General features: G+C 40.9%; 1 protein-coding gene across 2 annotated transcripts; it reads right to left on the bottom strand.

Moving 5' to 3' along the window:
* Window positions 1–267: 267 nt before the first annotated feature.
* On the bottom strand, window positions 268–19,865 carry LOC131246747 (cell division protein FtsZ homolog 1, chloroplastic-like). 2 transcript variants are annotated; one of them, XM_058247130.1, is made up of 7 exons: window positions 19,464–19,865; window positions 3,517–3,528; window positions 3,329–3,428; window positions 2,910–3,139; window positions 1,824–1,991; window positions 1,471–1,704; window positions 268–671 (listed from the first exon to the last, which is right to left on the bottom strand). In XM_058247130.1, exons 1-7 carry the CDS (start codon window positions 19,848–19,850, stop codon window positions 432–434), a joined length of 1,371 nt encoding a protein of 456 aa, XP_058103113.1. In that variant the 5' UTR covers window positions 19,851–19,865; the 3' UTR covers window positions 268–431. The 2 variants fall into 2 exon arrangements, with proteins under 2 accessions (XP_058103113.1, XP_058103114.1); XM_058247131.1 differs by lacking the exon at window positions 3,517–3,528.
* Between the last annotated feature and the right edge of the window lie 1,530 nt (window positions 19,866–21,395).

Raw genomic sequence — 21,395 nt, 5'->3', positions numbered from 1 at the left:
GATACCACATGCATAGAAAGGCAGCATCCTCTGCAATGTCCTTGTGCAGCGCTGCACTGGAATTATAGGGTCCCCACTCAGTAGCTGCAGTCTACTGACATGCTGGAATCCACACATGCAAGTTTGGAGATCCAAGATGTTGATCTGACGGGCCCCACCGAGGATCTCTCAGATTGCTCTGCCGGGCCCCAAATGCACGTGATCCTCGGCAAGTGCCTCCCATTCGATGAATGAAGGGAAGAAAAAAAATCACAAGATGGGGAGAGGTTATTAGAATGCATGTAAAATAACCATCAGCAAAAGGGATAAAACATGATTTTTTTACATTGTTTACTATCTCTAGAATTTGATTCATGAGGATATTCGAACTATTCTGTGAGGCATCTGCATGCAATTTTGTGAGAAGTATATCTTCTAATTCATTAATTGGCTCACAAAAAGGCTCTTCTGCTCGGGAAGGGCGACGGCTCGGGTACTGAGGCTGGCGTCTTAGCTCTTTTAGCATTCTGTGCTTCCTGTCTGGATGACTTGGGATCCATCAGGAGGGTCTTCTGAAATGTTTGAGAAAATCCAGTTGCAATTATCGTCACGTGGACCTCACCACTGTATCTGTCGTCAATCACCGCACCGAAGATGATATTTGCTGATGGGTCTGCCAGGCTAGTCACGATCTGCAGGCCAGATAAGCATTGTTGTTAGTTGTTTGCTTTGGTAGCAGTCATGGCAACCAAAAGGTGGATACAATTTCTGAGAAACAGGTTTCCCGATATCTTCAGACGTTAGAATTGGCTAATAAAGCAGAACAAGAAAAATAACTGCCATAGGCTCACCACCTGAAGCAAGCATTTTGCTCTCTCCTACAATCTTTACCATACACGATGCAAACATCTAAGGTGATAAGAATGTTGATCTGCTGGGCCACTGCAGGGATGATGCACATTTTGGCCCACTGAAGTTTCATTGCTGCCGTCCATTCTTTTTAACCACTATTGGAAAACTTGTTATTTTGGAATGGAAACTAGCAAGTCTCTCAAGTTGCATCTTCCACACGCCTCATATGCTTGGTAAGTTTAAGACTTGGCAGCCTTGGATATACGTTCAACCAAATGCTGATTTGGGGTACTTCCAAATGCTAAGCCTAGTGGTGGCCCACTAGATTAGTGGCCCTGATCACCCTAAAAGTGTCACATGCATAGTGAAGACGGAAGATAGAGAAGCATGCTTTCCTTTAGCATGGCAAGACTTTAGCGCAAACCTCTTGGGACACCATCCAGGACTGTAAGCCAGAATCAAGGGAGGGACAATCAACAGTTCATTGCCATCATCATCTTAGCCTCTCTGAGTGATGATTGACGGTTCAGACATTACAATTATTGAAGCTTGCTCAGCTTAGAAAACAGTGAGGAAAACCATCAAGTGAACCAAATAGTAATAATAATAGGGAAAAATGATTTGTTAGGCAGCATTTACCTGTGACACTCTGTTTACTTCTTGCAGAGTTAGGTCTTTGCCTCCAGTAATATTGTAGACGACACCCGTGGCCCGCTCTATTGACCTTTCAATCAAGGGAGTGGAGGTCGCCTGCAGCGCTGCTTCTTCAGCACGGTTCTTGCCTGTAGAAACCCCGACCCCTAGCATTGCAGTTCCAGAGTCTCTCATTATAGCCTTGACATCAGCAAAATCCACATTTACTAAGCCTGGAATCTGCATATCAGTAATAGAGAAAAGAACAAGATATCATTTTCAGATACTACATATGAGAAGTTCTCTGAAGAAGAAAAGAGAATTGAGGCCACGAACTCAAGAGGTTCAACAGTGCTCACGGTGATAATGTCAGAAATTCCTTGAACGCCTTGACGCAGCACGTCGTCAGCAAGAAGAAAAGCCTCTTGTAGAGGTGTTTGAGGAGGGGCAACATCAAGCAACCGATCATTGGGAATGACGATGAGGGTGTCCACAGATCCCTGCAGTTTTTCAATTGCTTCCAAAGCCTGCCCAAAAATATAAATAAATAAATAAAGCAAGGCATTGTTAGTGACAAAAAGGAGATCAGAAGCCTCAGATGGATGTGAATGTGATGCTAGTCTGCAAAGCATGTCCTGATGAGTGAGGACAAACATGTCAGGAACAGCTACCAACAAATACCATACAGTGAAGAAAGTACATAAGCAATATTTGGCAGTGACAAGAGGTATAGGGTCCACAAGTCTTGCAAATGTACAGATTGCTGAGAAGCTCCTACTGTGTGCACATGCGCAGGCGCATGTGAAGCATGTTCCAAGGAGTGAGGACAGACACGTAACAATAAATACTATACAGTGAAGAGAGTACATAAGTACAGATTGACTAGAATCATGTCAGGCTGTAGGGTCCATCATGAGTCTCGCAAAAGTAGAGATTGCTGAGAATGAGTTGGTGTATCTGTGTGTGGGGCCCCCAGTGTTTGGTGATCCAGACTGTTGATCAGAAGGGGCATGTGGATGGTGTATGCCCCAAAAATTCCCAGATCCTAATCCTTCAACCTACAAATACATAGTGTCAAGGAAAAAAAACAGCAATGATCCACAATTGATAGAAAAGGGCCAAAGGGATTAGCTACCGATCCAGGAGAATTTTGGGAAACCCATTCATAGTGAAGCCTATCAGATCAGCGATCTGGATCACTCAACCATGGGACCCACATGCATAGAACTGGGGGCCTCTCAGAAAACAGTGCATGCCCTAAGCTCAGGACCCTAAACTCCCTCCAGCAACAATTACCTGAAAAAGGTACTATAAAAAGTTCTATACAGGAGGATAAGACATCTACCACAGGAATGCAATGACAGAGAAAATAGTTCAGAAGATCAGCTACAATATGAGTGAGGAGTCCAGAAAGAGGCATTTGTCATGTGAAGAAAGACACAAACCTGTACAGCCCTTCGGCGACCTTCGAAACTGAATGGATAAGTGACCACGCCCACAGTCAGATAGCCGGCTTCTTTGGACAACCGAGCAACAACAGGAGCTGCCCCAGACCCAGTACCACCCCCCATTCCAGCAGCAATAAAAACAAGATCTGAATCAGCAAGGACTTCACAGATTGCATTTTTTGATTCCTCAGCGGCCTGCTCGCCCAACTCTGGATTGCCTCCAGTACCTGTATTTCTGATCAGAAAATCTGTCAATGACGATAGGAAGCCAAAAACTAATAATAATAATAGCCAAAGAAATAGATGTGGTTTCTACGGAGAAAATGAGCCTATCCACAAAAGATTTGAGATGGTACCGACATCGGAAATAAAAATCTCACATGAATATACCATGCCAACCCAAGAAATTGTCATACCTAACCCACGAGTTAGTTGTTCTCCTATTTGAATCCGTTTCTTTGCACTTGACTGCAACAAGGCCTGAGCATCTGTGTTGATGGCATAGAATTCAATTCCCTGAATATGGAATGAGAACCGTCAGGCTTGAAATGTAACTTAGAAGAGCATCTCAATGAGTAACAACAAACAATCTAACTGAACCTGCCTCTTCAAGTGCCTATATGAAGAACAATGTAGCAACATTAGATGGCAATTCAGAAAACTAAGAGCAAGTTTCTTCACGTGTGCTATGAAGATACCAGTAATTGGAATATGCCAAGGCTAAGAAATTACAATACTAGCAAAATATTGGAGTTCCATTAAAGAAATTTCATCAAAAGATCATTTCTCGATCATTATGCAACTGCCGTTGAATCTTTCGACCGATTGTTCCCAAGTCTCAACAGATATGCTCTATCCAGCAGCTCCTAGTATCTTTACAAAATTCTCTCTGAAATGCCTAGGTATTTTATCATGGATGATCTAACAGTTTAAAATGTCCGTTCTTTCTGTTTTTCTATTGAGAATGTTTTACCCTTGGGTGATGACCTTCTGTCTTCTGTCCTTTGGTAGAGAGAAGCCCTATCTTCTCAAGTAGATACCCAGATACTTCAAAATAGGCAACACATCTATATCAATGTTTTCAAACCAGTGCAGACTGCAGACCCCATACCGTTTTGGACGGTGGTTGAGTCCATACCTGTCCAACTGACAGTCCGATCAGTCAAACACATGACATCAATGTAAATTGAAAAAGAATAAACATTTGAAAAAAGTTATAATGACACAAAAATGCCAGCAGCAGGGGGATTGAATGTATGTTTAAGATGCCCTAGCTTCATCGGAAAAATAAATAAAGTTTACCTGTCCAAACCATGGTGTGCCATAACAGCACAGTGGCAACCGTTACGTGTTATGGGGTCGTAATGGCCATTGCAAAAAAAAAATAAAAAATGATCCGTAACAGCTCTAACGGGGCCAATACAGGTCTTCAAAAAAAAAAAGGCGTAATAGCCATTATGACCCGTATCATAACAGTAATGGTGGTGGCTGTTATGGCCACCGTTACCGTTACCGAATACCTTGGTCTAGATAGACCGAACAAAATGCATGAACCATATGGTTGGACCAGTTGACAGCAACAATTCATATCGTTTCTTGCCCAAAGTGGGTCCTGGTGACCCGACAGGTTTTTCTGACCAGTTCCAGTCCAACTGCTAGTCCCAACTCAGTTTTAAAACACTGATCTGTACTGTATCCAGTTTGATGCTTCAACTTTTTATGTAAAATCCAAAAAAGTTTCGCTTTTCCTTCTCCTCCTCTTCTTCTTTTTTGCACATCATAGATACAGTCCTCTCTTGCTCCACACTATGTGTAACATCCTTGATTTTCACTGTTTTGGATTTCCAAAAAATCCATCAATTTTTATTTTTATTTTTATTTTATTAAATTAACATAAATATTACTTAATGACCATTAGCACTCAATGTCAGTTTATACAGGGTGTACCAGTGAAGAACCGCACAAGTCCGATTAATCATGTAACGTCCTGTCCAACCAAAACAGTGTACTGGGGCGTCCACGTCGGACTTTTCGCAGGACCGAGCGTTTAAAACATTCGTGGTGGGGGTGCCATGAGCTAATTAATCTAGGATTAGCCCATTTGAATATGCCGGACAGGCCATGGCAAGACCAAGTGCGGGCCACCAAGCCGGATCACCATTTACACTGAGCAACAGCCCATGCGGGCTGTACCGCGATGCCGGAAGGTCAGAAAAATCTAGAAATTCAGGGGATTATAGGACTCACTGGGCTTGTGGACCATCGCGGACTGCGGGCCCAGCAGGCACTCAGAAGTGGGATCTGGCACTGACTTAGTGCACCCCACCCTCGCTAGGACCAGAATCTGGCGCTTGCAAATGAAATCGAGATTCCAGGCTATCCAACCATTGGATCTCTTCCATATTTATGGTGGAAGTCTAGTGGATTTTCCTACGCATGTCCACCAACTCTGGGACCCGATCGTGGGTCGGTGACCGTCGATCACAAATCGGACCCATACGACCAAACCGCAGGTCCGATCGTCCCCAAATTTTGCATGGCCCTTCATCGGGCCATGTAGCATCCAACTTAGAAATTTCATGGTCGGGGGACCACCAGAATCTCTCCAATCACCAGAATGGGCCCCACAGGGCCGTTTAAAGATCAGGACCTTTGACTCAAACCCCACTTTCGTCTATCCATTTATTCCTAAATTTTACACGGGCCCTAATCGGGCCATAAGGCACCTACCCACCAAATTTGGTGGCCAAAGGAGCATTAGGGCCACACCAACCCCAAAAATGTCCCCTAGTAGGCTAATTTGGGAATTTGAGAGAACTTAAGGCCAAAAGAGCCTAGTTTAGGGAATAAACCCTATCCCTCATAAATCCCTCTCCCATTTGCTACAACCACCAAGAGAGAAGGAGAGTAAAGAGGAGAAGGAGAGAAGAAAGAGATTTGTGGGACCCTAGATCAAGGTGGGGCCCCAAGAAAAGCCAACCCTTCCAACTCGTTGCCTCTCTTGCAAGGAGAAACTCCTCTCCTTAGCTTCAACAATTGTCCGCGGGTTGCCTAGGTGAGGTTTTCACCCATCCTTCTTGAAATCCACGTAGCAAGGTGGGTTTGGTTTGGAATTCTAACATGCAATAGCTTGGTTTAGGGATTCCGACCGATCGACCCGAAAGCCCTCTTTCCTAAGGCGTTTCCGAATCTCCAACGAACCATAGGTGCGGACTATTACTCCTAGGTGGTCTAGCACCAATTTCATTATGGGATTAATGATTTTGATTGCTTGGTTGAAGCATTTAGAGAATATAGAGAAGAACCTAGGATTTTATGCTTATTGGAGTGGTGTGGAATTATATGATTTATTTGATTTCCTCACATGATTTTTGTTCTCGTTTCTTACATGACTTGTTGTAAAATTTGTTGATTTCTTGTTAATGTCTTGTCGGATTGCTTTTATGATGTGGCCCTATAGTATGCATGCCTTAATTATTTCCGGTACAAATTGTTTTCCATGAGTTGTGGGAAGTGAGCAACTTCCTCACTAACACACACAACACACATGCACCATTACTCATAAGTCGTGATATCTTGCTTAGTAGATAAATTTGAATTATATGTTTGTGTGTGAGAATGTGATGATGATTTTGCTAGTTGATAACCCTGTCCGTTGACATGTTGTGGACCGCCATTTGAACCCTAGGTTGGTAAGAAAACAAGGAAAGTTGAGGCGGTCCCGTTGGTAGGACCGCCTTGAGGCTAAACCCGCGGATTTGGGCAAGTGCGTGTGGGCGACAGTAGTTGGACTACATGGGTTGCTCGCACCCGATGTCGTACCGCCATGTACTCTCCTGGACTCGTGCGGTCTAGCCTACTGTCTGACCAACCATGATTGTTAACCATGTTTGCTCACATCTGTATGGAACCTGTGACACCCTACAACCGAGGTAGCCCATCAATAATCCACTGAAAAATGGTCCACAGTCTCGTGAGCCGAGCATGGTGGAATGGGACACTGTGTTCGAGCTGTCGGCCTACGCTGGGGTGACGCGCCTCCACGTAGCGACCCCACATTCAGCACCCCCATGTGCTTGAAGTCGGGGATGGGGGAAACCCGACGGGGTCAAGGACCGCGGGGTCTCGGCCTCACGCATTGGGGGGCCTTGGCCTCGCAACTAGTTCAGGGCATTTGATATGTGGGGTGTGACAGATTCCCAAACTTGCTGGATGAATGGACTTAACTAATAACTCGGCTAACACGATCGTATCGCATCGCACTAGTTAGGGTAGTGACTCGGCAGTCGAGGTCGCATTGAGGGAGTGTTGGCATTGGCGATCGTTAGATGTTGTCGCAAGAGGGAGCGTTGTAGTGAGGGCATGCATCATATCATGCTGCATACATGCGCATTAATAAGATTACTTAGATGTATGTGATTATGTGCTCTTCATTAAGACCATATTAAAATTGATGTATATGATAACTTGAGATTAATAGCCTCCACTGAGTTGATCACTCACTCCAGCTCTGGGACGGTGTTTTAAAACACCAACCAGACCCATTCATAGATGCAGGTGACTCGGGACTGGAGGAGCCTAGCGAGACGAGCCTGGACGAGGAGGACGAGCCATCATACTTCCAGCTGATGGAGGGTTCTCCGCCAGCTTGATCGGCGGGATTGGGTCACTGAGCGGGGGACTCAGTCCTATTCTTTTGGTCTTGCTATTCTTTTGTAATTTTGTTGGGTAGCATCTTATGCAACCCATGTATTCTTTTGGACATGTATATATCTATATATATATATATATATATATATATATATATATATATATTTGTATTCGATCTATTTCATTTCAGTGGACTTGTGTGGATGTACTTCATGTTCCAGGAGATTCCAGGCTGCGCATTTAGACTGGATCGCATATTAATGAAAATTAGCTATAAGTGACCCCGGGAACTCGGGAGTCGAGTATATGCACGACCCCCGATTTTTAGGGCGTTACACTATAATACCCATATTCTTCAAAACAGGCAACTCATCTATATCAGATCCTGTTCATCACTTCAATTTTAAGTTTAAAATCCATAAGTTTTGCCACAACTTGTCTAGCCCATAGTTATCAAATGCCATACAGCAGACTGGTCATGTTTGATACAGTCTGCATCCTTTTAAAAAAATGGTAGAAATACGATCAAAAAACTGGGACACCAAAAAATCAGAATATAGAAAGTTCATGTTTAATGGATTCATCTAAAAATGGAGTGAATAAAATGTCCACACTCATATAAGATTAAAAATAGAAAAATTCAATTTGCAAGTAATAATGGTTAATTTTCTATTTTCTTTAGTAATGTCCATGGTAATTAAATGGTAGGCTAATGTCATTATTTGCCTCTCAACCCATGCTTTCCAACTAATTCTTATACAAATTTTTTTGCGATCTACAGAACTTCCCCACCTTCCACTCAATTCTATGAATGGATAATTATGACCAATCTCTATCTTTAAATCACCCTCAAAAGTTTTTTTTTTTAATAAACGACTTTTCTCTTTTCTTTTCTGTTCATTTTCTTTTCTTTTTTTGAAAAATTAAAAGAGTTTAATTCAGGCTTGCCTAAAAGAACGATTGTTTTGCCTATCCTTTAAAAGTACGCAGTTGTAAACGTTAGAGCAATTATACCTTTTTTTATTTTAAAAAATACGAGAGTTTAAAAAGACTGTCACTAACTATGGTCTAGTCATAATACCCAGGTATCATAACTCCAATCCACTTTGAGGTAATCCTTACATTCATTCTAGATAGAGTATAATTCTATTACCCAGTCAAATCCTTTAAAAAAATAATTAAAAATAAAAAATAAAATTATTACCCATTCAAGTCCAATCTTTATCATCATTCAGATTCATAGAACTCTTTCATTGTCTTGTTTGTTAGTCATGTTTTCATGCTAAATTATTGGTGAACATTGTCTATGTTGAACAGTTTGTCAGCTAACCATCAGTAACTCTTTTCTTAGAAATTAGGTAAAGGATCTGTCTAGGATCTAGAGGAGTTGTCGATCAACGATTGCCCTTCTACATCAATAGTAAGTCAACAAAACTATGCATCGAGGCAATGCACCGGCTGATTGTGAGCTCGGTCAGGTAAAGAAGGGTTGATGTCATGTAGGCAGCCAGGCATTAAACTATTGTGAAGCAATCATTAGAAAACCAACCCCAAATAGCTAGTAAACCATTCAGAAGAAGAAGGAAAAAAAAATCCCGGCTGAAACACACTCTATCTACCACCAAGGCACAGTCTATTATTAAGTCATTTAGGTGGTTTTTAAGAAAAAATGAATCACTATTTGTTTCCTAATTTACTTAGGAAATTCAAGTCGCAAGTAGTTAGTGTCGGTTTCTTAAAATGTCATAAACTTAAGACATAAGTTAGAAAGCCTACTCACAAGTATGGAAAATAAGGGCAATGAAGTTATTTTTTAGAGTCTTTTAAGAGCCAATAAAGATTAGACGGACTATCTGGATTGCTTAGGATCTTTAAGGTTCTAAGTCTTGTCAATTGTAGTATGTCATGAACAAATAACTTTTGCTAATTTTGGCTTTAGAGTGATCCTCTAGCAGTTGTAGGAATCAATCTTTTAAGATCATGGGCATGATACTCGGTCCAATTGGTGTGGTGCTAATCCAATTCAACTGCATGATACTATCCATAATTGTATTCTGTATCGGTAACGGTGGCCTTAACAGTCATCACTGCTACCGATATGAGTATAGGTCGTAATGGCCGATATAATGGCATAACGTCTGTTACAACCCCTATAACGGGTGGAAAAAAAAATTGTCCAAAAAAATCTGGAAAAATATTTAGAAAATCCATAATAATGTAAACATTCCAAACCTGCATCCATTTTTTAAAAACATGTTTATAGTAGCGTAATGGTCCACTCTTTAGTGAGAGTGTTCTATTGGATTGTCCGGTCAATTTATGAACGTGGTTATCTGTCTCTAATGTTTACGCATCACAATCAAGCATTAGAATTAGAAATCGGGGGGAAAATAAAATTAAAAAATCATATGTACCATTTTTTCTTTTTTGAAAAAATGGCCCTCATAACTTCTATTCGCCCAAATGAAATCGCTTCAATCTACTATTTCAATCCTAAAAACTATAGTACGAGTGGTCAAAATCTGCTATAAAATGATCCATGGAAAGTTTTTGGAATGAGAAAAGTAAAACAAATGAATTTATATAAAAAAAGAAGTGATTATGTTTTCAACCGTTACCCCTGTAACGATCGTTATGCTCTGTAACAGCCATTACAGCCCTTGTAATGGCTGATACAATCCCAAAAAACCAACTATGCCATTTTTTTTTAATGATGATAGGGTGTCCCCGCCCCATTTTAAGGGGGGACTAATCCGTGCAGATGCAGACAATCACCCGCAAACCACGTGCATCGGGTAATCTCGAGGGGAATCGACTTCGTGTCTGGGGAGAGCAAACCCAGGACGGTAGTCATTCGTCCAAACCCTAGATTCACCCTCATATCGTGTAACATCATGGTCATTACCCATATGTATCGGCCTTTATGGCCGTATTTTAACGGATACGGAACACCTATTAATGTGGTAATGTGACGCCCCGTCACTATGTGGTCACATGTGGGCAGGTACATGTAGGTGGACGCTGATGTGGGCGGGGCCTAAGCGCCTGAGCGAGCTACCAGTGGTTGGTAGGCTACTGTGCTAGCAGGCTACTGTACCCACAATGAAGGCGGAACCTTGTCCCACATTGGAAGAGTTGTCTGGAGTTGTGGTGGTTATATGTTGGGCTCCTCCCTCAACAGACATGACGCGTTTTAAAGCCATGAGATTCGGCAAAGCGGACAATATCATGTCCTGTGGGGGTAGGCCTTACAAATGGTATCAGAGCCGAGGACGGCTCTGCCATCGGTGGGGGATATTGTGACGCCCCCGTCACTGTATGGTCACATGTGGGCGGGTACACGTGGGCGGACGCTAATGTGGGCGGGACCTAAGGTCCTGGACGAGCTACCAGTGGTTGGCAGGCTACTATGCTAGTAGGCTACTGTACCCACAGTAAAGGCGGAACCTTGTCCCACATCGGAAGAGTTGTCTGGAGTTGTGGTGGTTATATGTTGGGTTCCTCCCTTAACAGACATGACACACTTTAAAGCCATGAGCTTCGGCAAAGCGGACAATATCATGTGCTGCGGGGGTGGGCCTTACAGGTAAGATGTAAAAGCAAGACATGACTCATTCTTCTTTATTGAAAATGGTTGTTTATATTGCATCCATGCTTGAGATAGTGATTTAAAGTGATACATAGTTTGATCATGACGATCCAACGGTACATCATGCATGACTAGGGTTCTATCTCTAGTCTACCATATCATTTCTTTTAGGCCGAGGCCTTGGGACTCAGTCCCAAGAAATACTTCGTGCAATGTGTTATCAGCATCATGAATCTCAAAGGCAACATTGATTTTCAATTTTTCAATTAAAGAAGAGAGATGCTCCAGTTCTTTCAGAGCAATATAAGTTATCGTTCTCTTAGTTGCATCGGTTGACTTGGACACTCCAAATGATTGATCTGAACTGTCCATTAAGTCTCATGACACATTTCACAGGCCACCGAATCACATTTCATAGGCCACCAAATCGCACTGATCAGATAATCCAATCCATCCTTAATTTGGACTTATTTTCTATACTAATGCAGGACCAATATATGAAGCCAAATTATGAGTGAGATCAATAAGAAAAAATAAATTAATTAATAAAAATCACAAATCATGCTAACAACACCACAAATCTCAAGATTCTATGAAGAATTTATACATAGTTTAAGGCTAAGTTGTCAAGCATCGTCCTACATGATCATTAAATATGGAAAACTAGGATCTAATGGATGTAGAGACATCCAAATAGCATAAGGTTAGGTCTAATTCAGGGAGGAAAACATGATAATACCTAGGGTTTGCTAAATCAAGATAAGGCTAAGTCTAGGGTTAGAGAAATTTGGGGAAGAATGAAATTAGGGCTTAATTGTGCCAATTGGATGAGAACATTTTGGGGATTTAGGTTGTAATCAGTGTTTCAAATAGCGCCCGTAGCGTAGCGGTAGCGTACGCTACGTAGCGTACGCTACGTAGCGTAGCGTGGCTGTAGCGCTACGTAGCGTCCCAAATAGCGTAAATCTAAGCTACAATGTATTTTTTTTACTATTTTAATTTTTTATTTATTTTTTCACGTTTTCTTTGTTTCTAATGTTGAGGAATGTGACACTTGTATTGTACTTGATACTTTTAACCTATGGGATTTTTATTTCTTTTCATAATTGTGACTAGTGGTTTCAATTAGACATTATTAATTAAAGTGGTTTGCTTAGGAAGTTGTTGATGCGATAATTATTTGATTTGGCTTATATATGTGGATTGGCTTTTGATAAATGATAACTAATAACTTTTTTGAACATGCTTATAATTGATAAAATGAATCATCTTTTAGGCATTTTTATATTTTTTTTTCCCTTTTTTTTCACTATTTATTATATTTGTCTCATTTTTAAATTAAAAAATAAAAATATCGTGTAGCTTACGCTACACGCTACATATTTACGCTATACGCTATGGAGGGCTAAGCGCTACGCATCACGATACCGCTATTTAAAGCACTGGTTGTAATTAAAAGGAATCAAGGTTTGGATGAGCTAGGGAATTAGGAAGATTTGAGAACTTATGGTTAAGGTTAGGGTTTAGGACTAGGATTAAGAAGGTTTTGATGGGGAATCAAAAGGAAAACAAAATGGGAAGAGGATGGCCATACGGACTAGCACACGGGGTGTCCACTCGAGCCCGATGTGAAAATGCCCCTGCATTGATCATCGCCGGTGAGGAGTCTCAAACACGAGACCTACTATGATACCACTTTTGAAGCATGACAACTAACCACTTGCTCTAAAACCTCGAACTGATAGAGTGTGGCGAATCAATCCCTTTATCTCATAGTCCAGGTCAGGCCCTTGGCCGACTACCCCTCGAGCCCCACTTGACATAGGTCCCACCTCACACGGCTGGCCACCCCGAGTGTGCCCTCTCACACAAACCACCCCACTCGAGGCAGGTGTGAAAATGCCTTTACATTATATACCCATCCTTTTTCCAAGACATGATGGGATGGTTGCGATTGCCTAACAAAAGCGATTATTTACAATTATTTACAATCCACGATAGTCCTTAACAAACAGATGGATCAAATTGTTAATTGGATCTATTTTCTTTAAACAATCTCAACCGTCCATATTAAAAAACATTGATTGAACGGTTAATATCTGTCAGACAGGTGTGACATTTACATGGTAGCCCGTGAAGTGTGCGTTGGACCTAATGAACAGTCTAGATCAATGGATTGGACTGGCTATGTGTCCCAACGCAACTAGGAGCACTATAGATTTTAGTGCTCTAAGAGAATTGGAGCATTTCTCAAAAGTCTTTAAAATAAAAATAAAAATATGCTCGATGCAAACCTTAGATCTACAATGGCTCAACAAAATCATCTTCAATTGCAAAATTCTAACTGTTCCAACACAATGTATGTTAACTGCATGCAGTAATTTCATTTCTCGGGTAACTAAATTCATAATCTCCAATTCACAAAAATAATTCAAAATATTATACATAAACTGCAAAATTAGCACAAATTGATGCATAAAAACCCTAGATTCTAAGTGGTTGTTTGGATGCCTATAAATGGTTCAAGTGGTAAATGATTTACAATTGTAAACCATTTATAGCCAGTCCTGTTTGGCTGTAAGCTGTAAATGATTGTCTGTGTTTTTTTTTTTTTTTACACACGCACGCACACACACTCACCCTTAGTGGGATTTCACCACCTATGGATACTCAAACCCTTGACCGAGTGTTGAAACACCTGAGAGCCTACCACTTGAGCAAGAGTAAGGATCCTAAAGGAGAACCGATCTATGTTTGGATAGCCCGTAAATTGTTTAAGTTCTATAAATGGAGAACCAATCTTTAAATTTAGCCATTAGGCTGTAAATAGAGAAACTATAAATGGAATCCCTCCTTTTTGCCTGTAAATGAGATGGGGGTAAATGCTTTAAATCATTTATAGCCTATGAATGATTTACAGGAAAGTAGACCACATCATAGAAAACAGTGGGCCTATATCGTTTACTAAGTATGCAATCACTGTCTCTACACGTGTCAGCTCCAGATGAGCGGGGTAGTACCCCGCCCTTACTCGTGTCGAACCTTCGTACGCGCGTTCCCATCAACTAATCTTTATAAAAACATCTTTCCTGACATTCTTCCGTTACTATGTCTATTTCTTTCTATATATTCCCTCTCGACATACTTTCTAAATTTTAAATACATGCTCTTTCTTTTCCATCAATTGCTTGTTTTCTCAATTGAAATAGAGAATAACAATGGCAATAAGAAAAGATGTTCTGCCCTTTGGGCTAAGGAGGCTGTCGAGAAGAAGTTCAAGTCCAATGACTTGAATGGTGCAATCAAGTGTGCCCACGTCGCTAAAGCTCTCTTTCCAGGCCTTGACGGCATTGATAAAATCCTAGCCGCTTATGAAGTTCATGTGGCTGCAGCCACGAAGAAAATCAATGGCATGATTGATTGGCATGTGGTTCTAGGTCAAAATTCTACGGCTCAATTGGAAATGATCAAGAAGCAGTATAAGAGAAAATCTCTTATGGTCCACCATAACAAGAACAAGTCCATAGCAGCAGATGGGGCCTTCAAGCTAATATCAGAGGCATGGAATGTATTATCGGATGTGGTACCCACGAGGATGGATTATGCCCCTCAGTCATCATCGTCAGGTCTTGGTTTTTCGAGTTGGTGCATGAAGGCACGCTGCCAGGGTATCCCAAATCGGTTACGTATCGGCCGTAACGGCCGATACGTAACGGTAACGGTGGGACCCGTTACGCGATACGGGGTCGAAACGGCCGTTACGGAATTCTGTGACCGTAACGGCCGTTTCGGGGCCGTTACGGACCCCGTAACGGCTGTGACGGGCCCTAAAAAAAAACAAAAAACAAAAAAAAAAACTCACCTTTTTTTCCTTTCTTTTCTTCTTCTTCTTCTCTTTCTTCTTCTTCTTCTTTTTCTTCTTCTTCTCGAGCAGCTGCGGCTGCGCCCTGCTGTGGCTGCGGCTGTGGCTGCGGCGGCGGCTGCGGCTGCGGCTGCGGCTGCAGCTGCTTCTTCCTCTTCTTCTTCTTCTTCTTCCTCTCTCTCTCTCACTCTCTCTCTCTCTCAATCTCTTCTCTTCCCCTTTCCCTCTTTTTTTCTTTTCTCTTCCTTCCCTCTTTTTTTCTTTTCGTTTCCCTCTCTGCCCTTTTTTTTTTTTTAATACTGATGTAGGAACGTGTCACGCAAAGACGAGCGCTGACACTCCTCGAGCTCCGAGTTGTACGAACGGTTAAAAGGAGATCAAAGTTATATGGGCTCCACAGTGATGTATTTATTACATCTACACCGTTCGTCTATTTTCAGAGATCATTTTAGAGCACCGCCCAAAAAATGACTTATATCCAGAGATCATCTGGACCACACCAAAAATAGCAACAAAGATAATGATTTTCACGTTAAATAATTCGTACGCGCACGGTAACGTTTATTTTCCATCCAATGTGATCAGACCCGAGTGGGCCCACTATGATGTATATTTTCTATCCATATCGTCCATCCATTTTGCCACATCATTTTATGTTAGGATTCAAAAAATTAGTAATATTCAAATCTTAGGTGGACCACACCATAGGAAAAAATGGTTATAGAATGCTCACTATTAAAATTTTCTTAAAGTCCACTGTAACATTTATTTTCAATCTAACTTATTAAGTGGGTCACATTGACGTGGATAAAGGGAAAACACACATGTCAGCTTGATCTAAAACTTTTCTAGCCTTCAATAAATTTTTAACGGTGAACATTTAATTATTGTTGTTTTTTATGGTGCAATCCACCTGAGCTTTGGATGTGCCTCATTTTGGGCTCATGCCTTAAAATTATTTGGCAAAATGAATGGACGTTATGGATATAACACATTCATCACGGGTGGGGCCCAAAAAACTTTGACACGTGTTGCACTTTACATCTGAGTCCCTCCTAATTCAAGCCTTAAAAAATTGTACACGAGACATATATTAACTTAAAATTTGACAATTAAATTATGGACTGCAATTGCTAACTCACAATGCCAAAATCAAATTACTTAAATAGTTTTAATTATTAATTTGTGAGTTTTTATTTTTTAAAATAGGGCCTTTTGATTTTATTTTATTTTTTTATGATTCACTATCCAATAAATGTCCACCAATTTATAAGTGGGATAATGACAATAAATGACATGAATTTGAGGCTGATTTGGAGAATAGATTGGTCCTCCAAGTCAGCCCCAAATTGGTAACGCCATCTACCTGAATTTAATTTCATTTTTTTTAAAGAACTATAGGGAGAAATAATATCAAGTTGTTAAGTATATAAATTACATATTTAAAAAAAAAATTAAATATATGAATTTTGTAGTCAAATTCAAGTTACCTGGTTAAAAAATTAATCAGACAGTCCGATACAACTTCTCACCAAATAGTGGACCGTTACACCACCATAAACATGTTCCAATTTATAAATGAATGCATATTTGGAATGCTTAGAATATTCCGGATTTAATCAATATTTTTTCATATTTTTTTGGCAAAAAAAAAAATTTGCGCCGTTACGAGCCGTTACGCCTCCGTATCGCCGTTACGCCCCCGTATCCGTATCGGTTTCGGAGGGTACCGTTACGCCAACCGATACCGATACGGGACACCTTGCACGCTGCAGATGCAACAAGGCATGTGAATATGATAACATTAAGCAATCGTTAATCACGTGTGTAGATTGTGGACGTAGATTCGTCTTCATCCGGCGTCGCTGCCACTTATATATGCTTCATCGATTTTTTGTTTGATTTGTTTATAGTCATTTGGTGATCAAAACGCTATGTTATTGTACAATCACCAGTTTCAATTGAAAAAAACATGCAGGATTTGTTTCATGTGAGCCTAAGATCCACTTATGCAAGTTGTTGATTTGATGGGTCTTATGTACTATGGTGGATGCTCTATAAATTACAGGAATTCAAAGTTCCTAATGCTTTCATTTTGGACTTTTCTTTGGAGACTGGTTTAATGCTTTGATTTTGGGCTTCTCTTTGGATATGGATAATATAATTTAAACCATGTATTGTTGGTCATTTTTGTTATTAGATATGAGCAATCATTTCTTATTTTTAAACCAGCAAACTTCTTAAACTCTAATAAGCTTTTTACATGTAATGGGACAGTCCAATGTCAGATCAGAACTGTCCATCAGATGATCCTATAAAAATTAGGCCGTTTCACACATCAAGTGGGGCACAACATATCGAAACAAATGAATGGATAGCAAAAAGCTTTAAAAGTCAATTTACGTTGCGGCCCAACCAAGAGAGATGAAGGCAGACATTCCAACCTTATGGTACAATACACGTATTTTATACGTGCATGTGCACTTGAGCATGGATGTTGTAATTAGCAAACTTTCATTTGTGAAGCTTGTCATGAAAGCATGGAATGTCTTGTCAGAGAAGGTATGTGGATTCCATTTACAATTACATAGCATTTTGATCACTGAATGACCATAAACAAATTTTTTTTTTTAAAAAAAAACCGATGAAGTATATATCAGTAGCGGCAACGCCGGATGAAGACGAATCTACGTCCACAATCTACACACGTAATTGACGATTGCTTAACGTTATCATATCCGCATGCCTTGTTGCACCTGTGGCATGTCTTCATGCACTAACTCAAAAAACCAAGACCTGACGATGATGACTATGGGGCAGAATCCATCCTCGTGGGTACCACATCCGATAACACCTTTCATGCCTCTGATATTAGCTTGAAGGCCCTATCTGCCACTACAGACTTGTTCTTGTCAGGGTGGACCATAAGAGATTTTCTCTTATACTGCTTCTTGATCGTCTCCAATTGGTCCGTAAAATCTAGACCTAGAACCGCATGCCAATCAATCTAGCCATTGATTTTTTTCGTGGCTGCAGCCACATGAACTTCATAAGCAGTTAGGATTTTATGAATGTCACCGAGACCTGGAAAGAGAGTTTTAGCTACGTGGGCACGCCTGATCGCACCATTCAAGTCATTGGACTTGAACTTCCTTCTCGGCAATCTCCTTAGCCCAAAGGACGGAACATTTCTTCTTGTTGTCATTGTTGTTCTTCATTTCAATCGAGAAAACAAGCAATTGATGGAAAGGAAAAAAAAAAGTATTTAGAATTTAAAAAGTATGCCGAGAGGAAATATATAAAAAAGAAACAGAGATTGTGACAGAAGAATGTCAGGAAAGACGTTTTTATAAGGGTTAATTGATGGTAACGCGCGTACAAATGTTCGACACGAGTATGGGCGGGTACTACCCCGCACATCCGGAGCTGGCACCTGTAGAGGCAATGATTGCGTACTAAGTAAGCTACTTAGTAAACGATATAGGCCCATCGTTTTCTATTATGTGGTCCACTTGAGCTATGATGTGGTCCACTTAAGCTACTTAGTAAACGTAGAGTATAAATGATTTCCCTGTAAATCCTTTACAACTTGCTCCATTTACAGACATATAAATGACCTGATGCAACCAAATGGCCACACGTGCCGATTGATCAAGATTCGAAAAAAAGGCCCGCATCTCATGCGAGCACACTCCGCACGTGTGTACAAGAAAAGGACCCCACCTTCCTTTTTTGTAGCCTTCATCACTTTCCATCTTTTCTCAAATCTCTAAATTAGGAAATATGTTCTTTCTTTCATATCTTTATTTTTAGGCAGGGAATAATCTTAAATATTTTCTTATCTAAGTATCTTCTTATTTTAGAAAGCTTTGTTACTTAGGTGCTTTCCTATTTCATAGATTCTTATTTTAGGTATTTTCTTAAATATAGAAAGCTTTGTTACTTAGGTGCTTTCCTCTTTTAGAGATTTTTTTAGATTTCATATCATTTATTAAAGATAGTAAGGTTGATTATAAATATGATCTATGTCCTATGGAATAATACAACTTGATCAATATTCTCTTTATGAAATTTTCTTCTTTTCTCTATGGTGGCTGTTGAAGGGAGGGAAAGCGATCTCTAGTTCTACACTAGAGGACCGTTGAGCTTGCTCACAGTCTTGCATTCGTGATCTCTAGCATCCAGCTAGAGGATTGTTGGATCTTTTCCACAATCTCTTTATTTTCTTATTGATTTATTTGCTTTCCCTTTCGGGTTTGCATTACAACCCCTGAAATAAAAACATTCGAAATCTCCAATCTTCCACAACAACATGAACATCACAGAATTCTACTTGAACAGCGAAACGAACATGAATCGCCATATAAAAACCCTAGATTCTTACAGAAACAAAACAAACCCTAGCTCTTCGCACGAAACGAAGGAATCAAGATGAGAGAGAGAGGAGAACCTGGAGGCCGCTGCCAATCATGCGGTTGACGGCATTGTTGCCACCACCGCCGATTCCAATGACCTTGATTCGAGCGGTCTCGGAAGCAGAGAGGGGAGAGGAAGAAGAAGAGCAGGTAGTGAGAAATGGTAGATGCCTGCATTTATAGGGTTTGGAGAGAGGAGAGAAGGGAGAGGATTTGAGGACAGAGAGGGGATTTTTACAAAGGGCGAGGGTAGAAGATGGAAAACGTAAACGAGAGGGCGAGAGTCTAGAGTAGAAGAGGGTGAGGTTTTGAGAAGCTACGGTGCTATCGCAGCACTGCATCTTCGCTTCCTGAGAGGAGAAGAAAGCACAGCTACTACACTTCCCTGTGAAAGGATGGAAGGAGAAAATGTTCAAGTACATCGCCTTGTATGGGAACTTTTACATACACCACTTTTTTTCGGATGGCGTGTTGTTTGGGTAGAACATCCTAACCGTCCAAATGGTGGACCCCGCTGTGAAGATCATATGGAGGAAAATTCGGACTAACTACACAATCGTACCACATTATTAGGTCTTTGTTTGTATTGCGGGCCCTACCGTTCATTGATCCGATCCATTGATATCATGGGACCAACTTTGAACGGTCCATGCGCCAAAATTTCTCAGACGAGAAAATCCCAATCCTTGAATGTTAGCCAAATAAGGGAAACGATCGCGTATGAGTTACCATAAGGTCGAGCTTTGTAGGGTCCACCTTGATGTGTCTGTGACATCCAACCCATCGATCAAATGCCCCCGCCCCATTGGAGCTGTCACTGGCCGGGTCTGGGTAGGTCTCAGCCCGGATTATGAACTGTTTCGGCCGGGCCATCGGGCCATTTCTAATAAAAAATCTACTTATTAAAGCCCAAGCCCGCCCCTTTGACACCCCTACTACCCATGTCAGGCTCAAACCTAAAATTCAGCCTAACTCAAAACACAGGTGGCCCACATTACACGAACTAACAGGAACAATGACAGACAGTGGCTAAGAATTTTAGATTGGGACTTTTGAATAAAAGTAAATGGCTGTGATCTGAGTCGGGCCCAGTCCGGATTAGTCCAATTAAGATCCAGATTTAGATCAGCTTTAGGCATGCTGGACTCGGTATCGAGTCCAGTCGAGTTCAATATCGAGTCAGGTGAGTTCTAACTTTGTCTGACTCAACTCGTGCCCAGCTCTAGGTGCACCCATACCACCGGAGACAATGTAACCCTTGCCACAGGCACCTTAACGGATGTATTCTATATCCACACTATTATTTCATATCATTTTAGGATGTTAGGTGGGACACATTAGAAGAGACAATGGTGAACACTCTACTATTGCCATTAAATTTTGTTGGGACCCACTGTTATGTTTTATAATGTTTATTTGCCATCCAATGGTTGATAAGGTCACGCAAACCTGGATGAAGGGAAAAAACAAATATTAGCTTGATCTAATATTTTTGTGGTTTATTAATAGTCAATCACCACTTTTTCCTATGGTATGGTCCACCTGAGAATTGTATATGCTTCATTTTTAGATCATGTGCTAAATTGACGCGATAAAATGGATGGACGGTGTGGATATAGAATACATACCATCAAGGTGGACCCCACAATAAGGGTCGCGCCTAATCGGCTCCCACTTCAAAAAAGCTTGACTAATGGGAAATTACATACACATTCAAATGAATGTGATCATTCTCTTCCAAGTAGGGGTTCACAACGAACCAGTAGAATCGTGGAACTGGACCAGAACTAATCTAGTAGTCCGGTTTGGTCTGGTTCTAGACTGCACCGATTTCGATTAAAAAAATCCGAGAACCATTGAATACAGTTTGGTTCCGGTTTAGGGGCTTATAGAACCTATCCGAACCTTTGAATCTAGCCGTTTATCTGAACCGTTAACCGAACCATTGATTTACCATGCTTCTATAT

The sequence above is a fragment of the Magnolia sinica genome, chromosome 5 (assembly GCF_029962835.1).
Source record: "Magnolia sinica isolate HGM2019 chromosome 5, MsV1, whole genome shotgun sequence".
NCBI lineage: Eukaryota > Viridiplantae > Streptophyta > Magnoliopsida > Magnoliales > Magnoliaceae > Magnolia > Magnolia sinica.
Note: the sequence above shows the minus strand (reverse complement) of the source record. Positions and strands in the feature narration are given on the sequence as shown.

Coding starts and splice junctions, on each gene's coding strand:
- LOC131246747 (XM_058247130.1), bottom strand. CDS start 19,850: ATGTACTTGAACATTTTCTCCTTCCATCCTTTCACAGGGAAGTGTAGT. Junction 1,705..1,823: donor GAATTTCTGACATTATCACC/GTGAGCACTGTT, acceptor ACTGATATGCAG/ATTCCAGGCTTAGTAAATGT. Junction 672..1,470: donor AAGTAAACAGAGTGTCACAG/GTAAATGCTGCC, acceptor TCTGGCCTGCAG/ATCGTGACTAGCCTGGCAGA.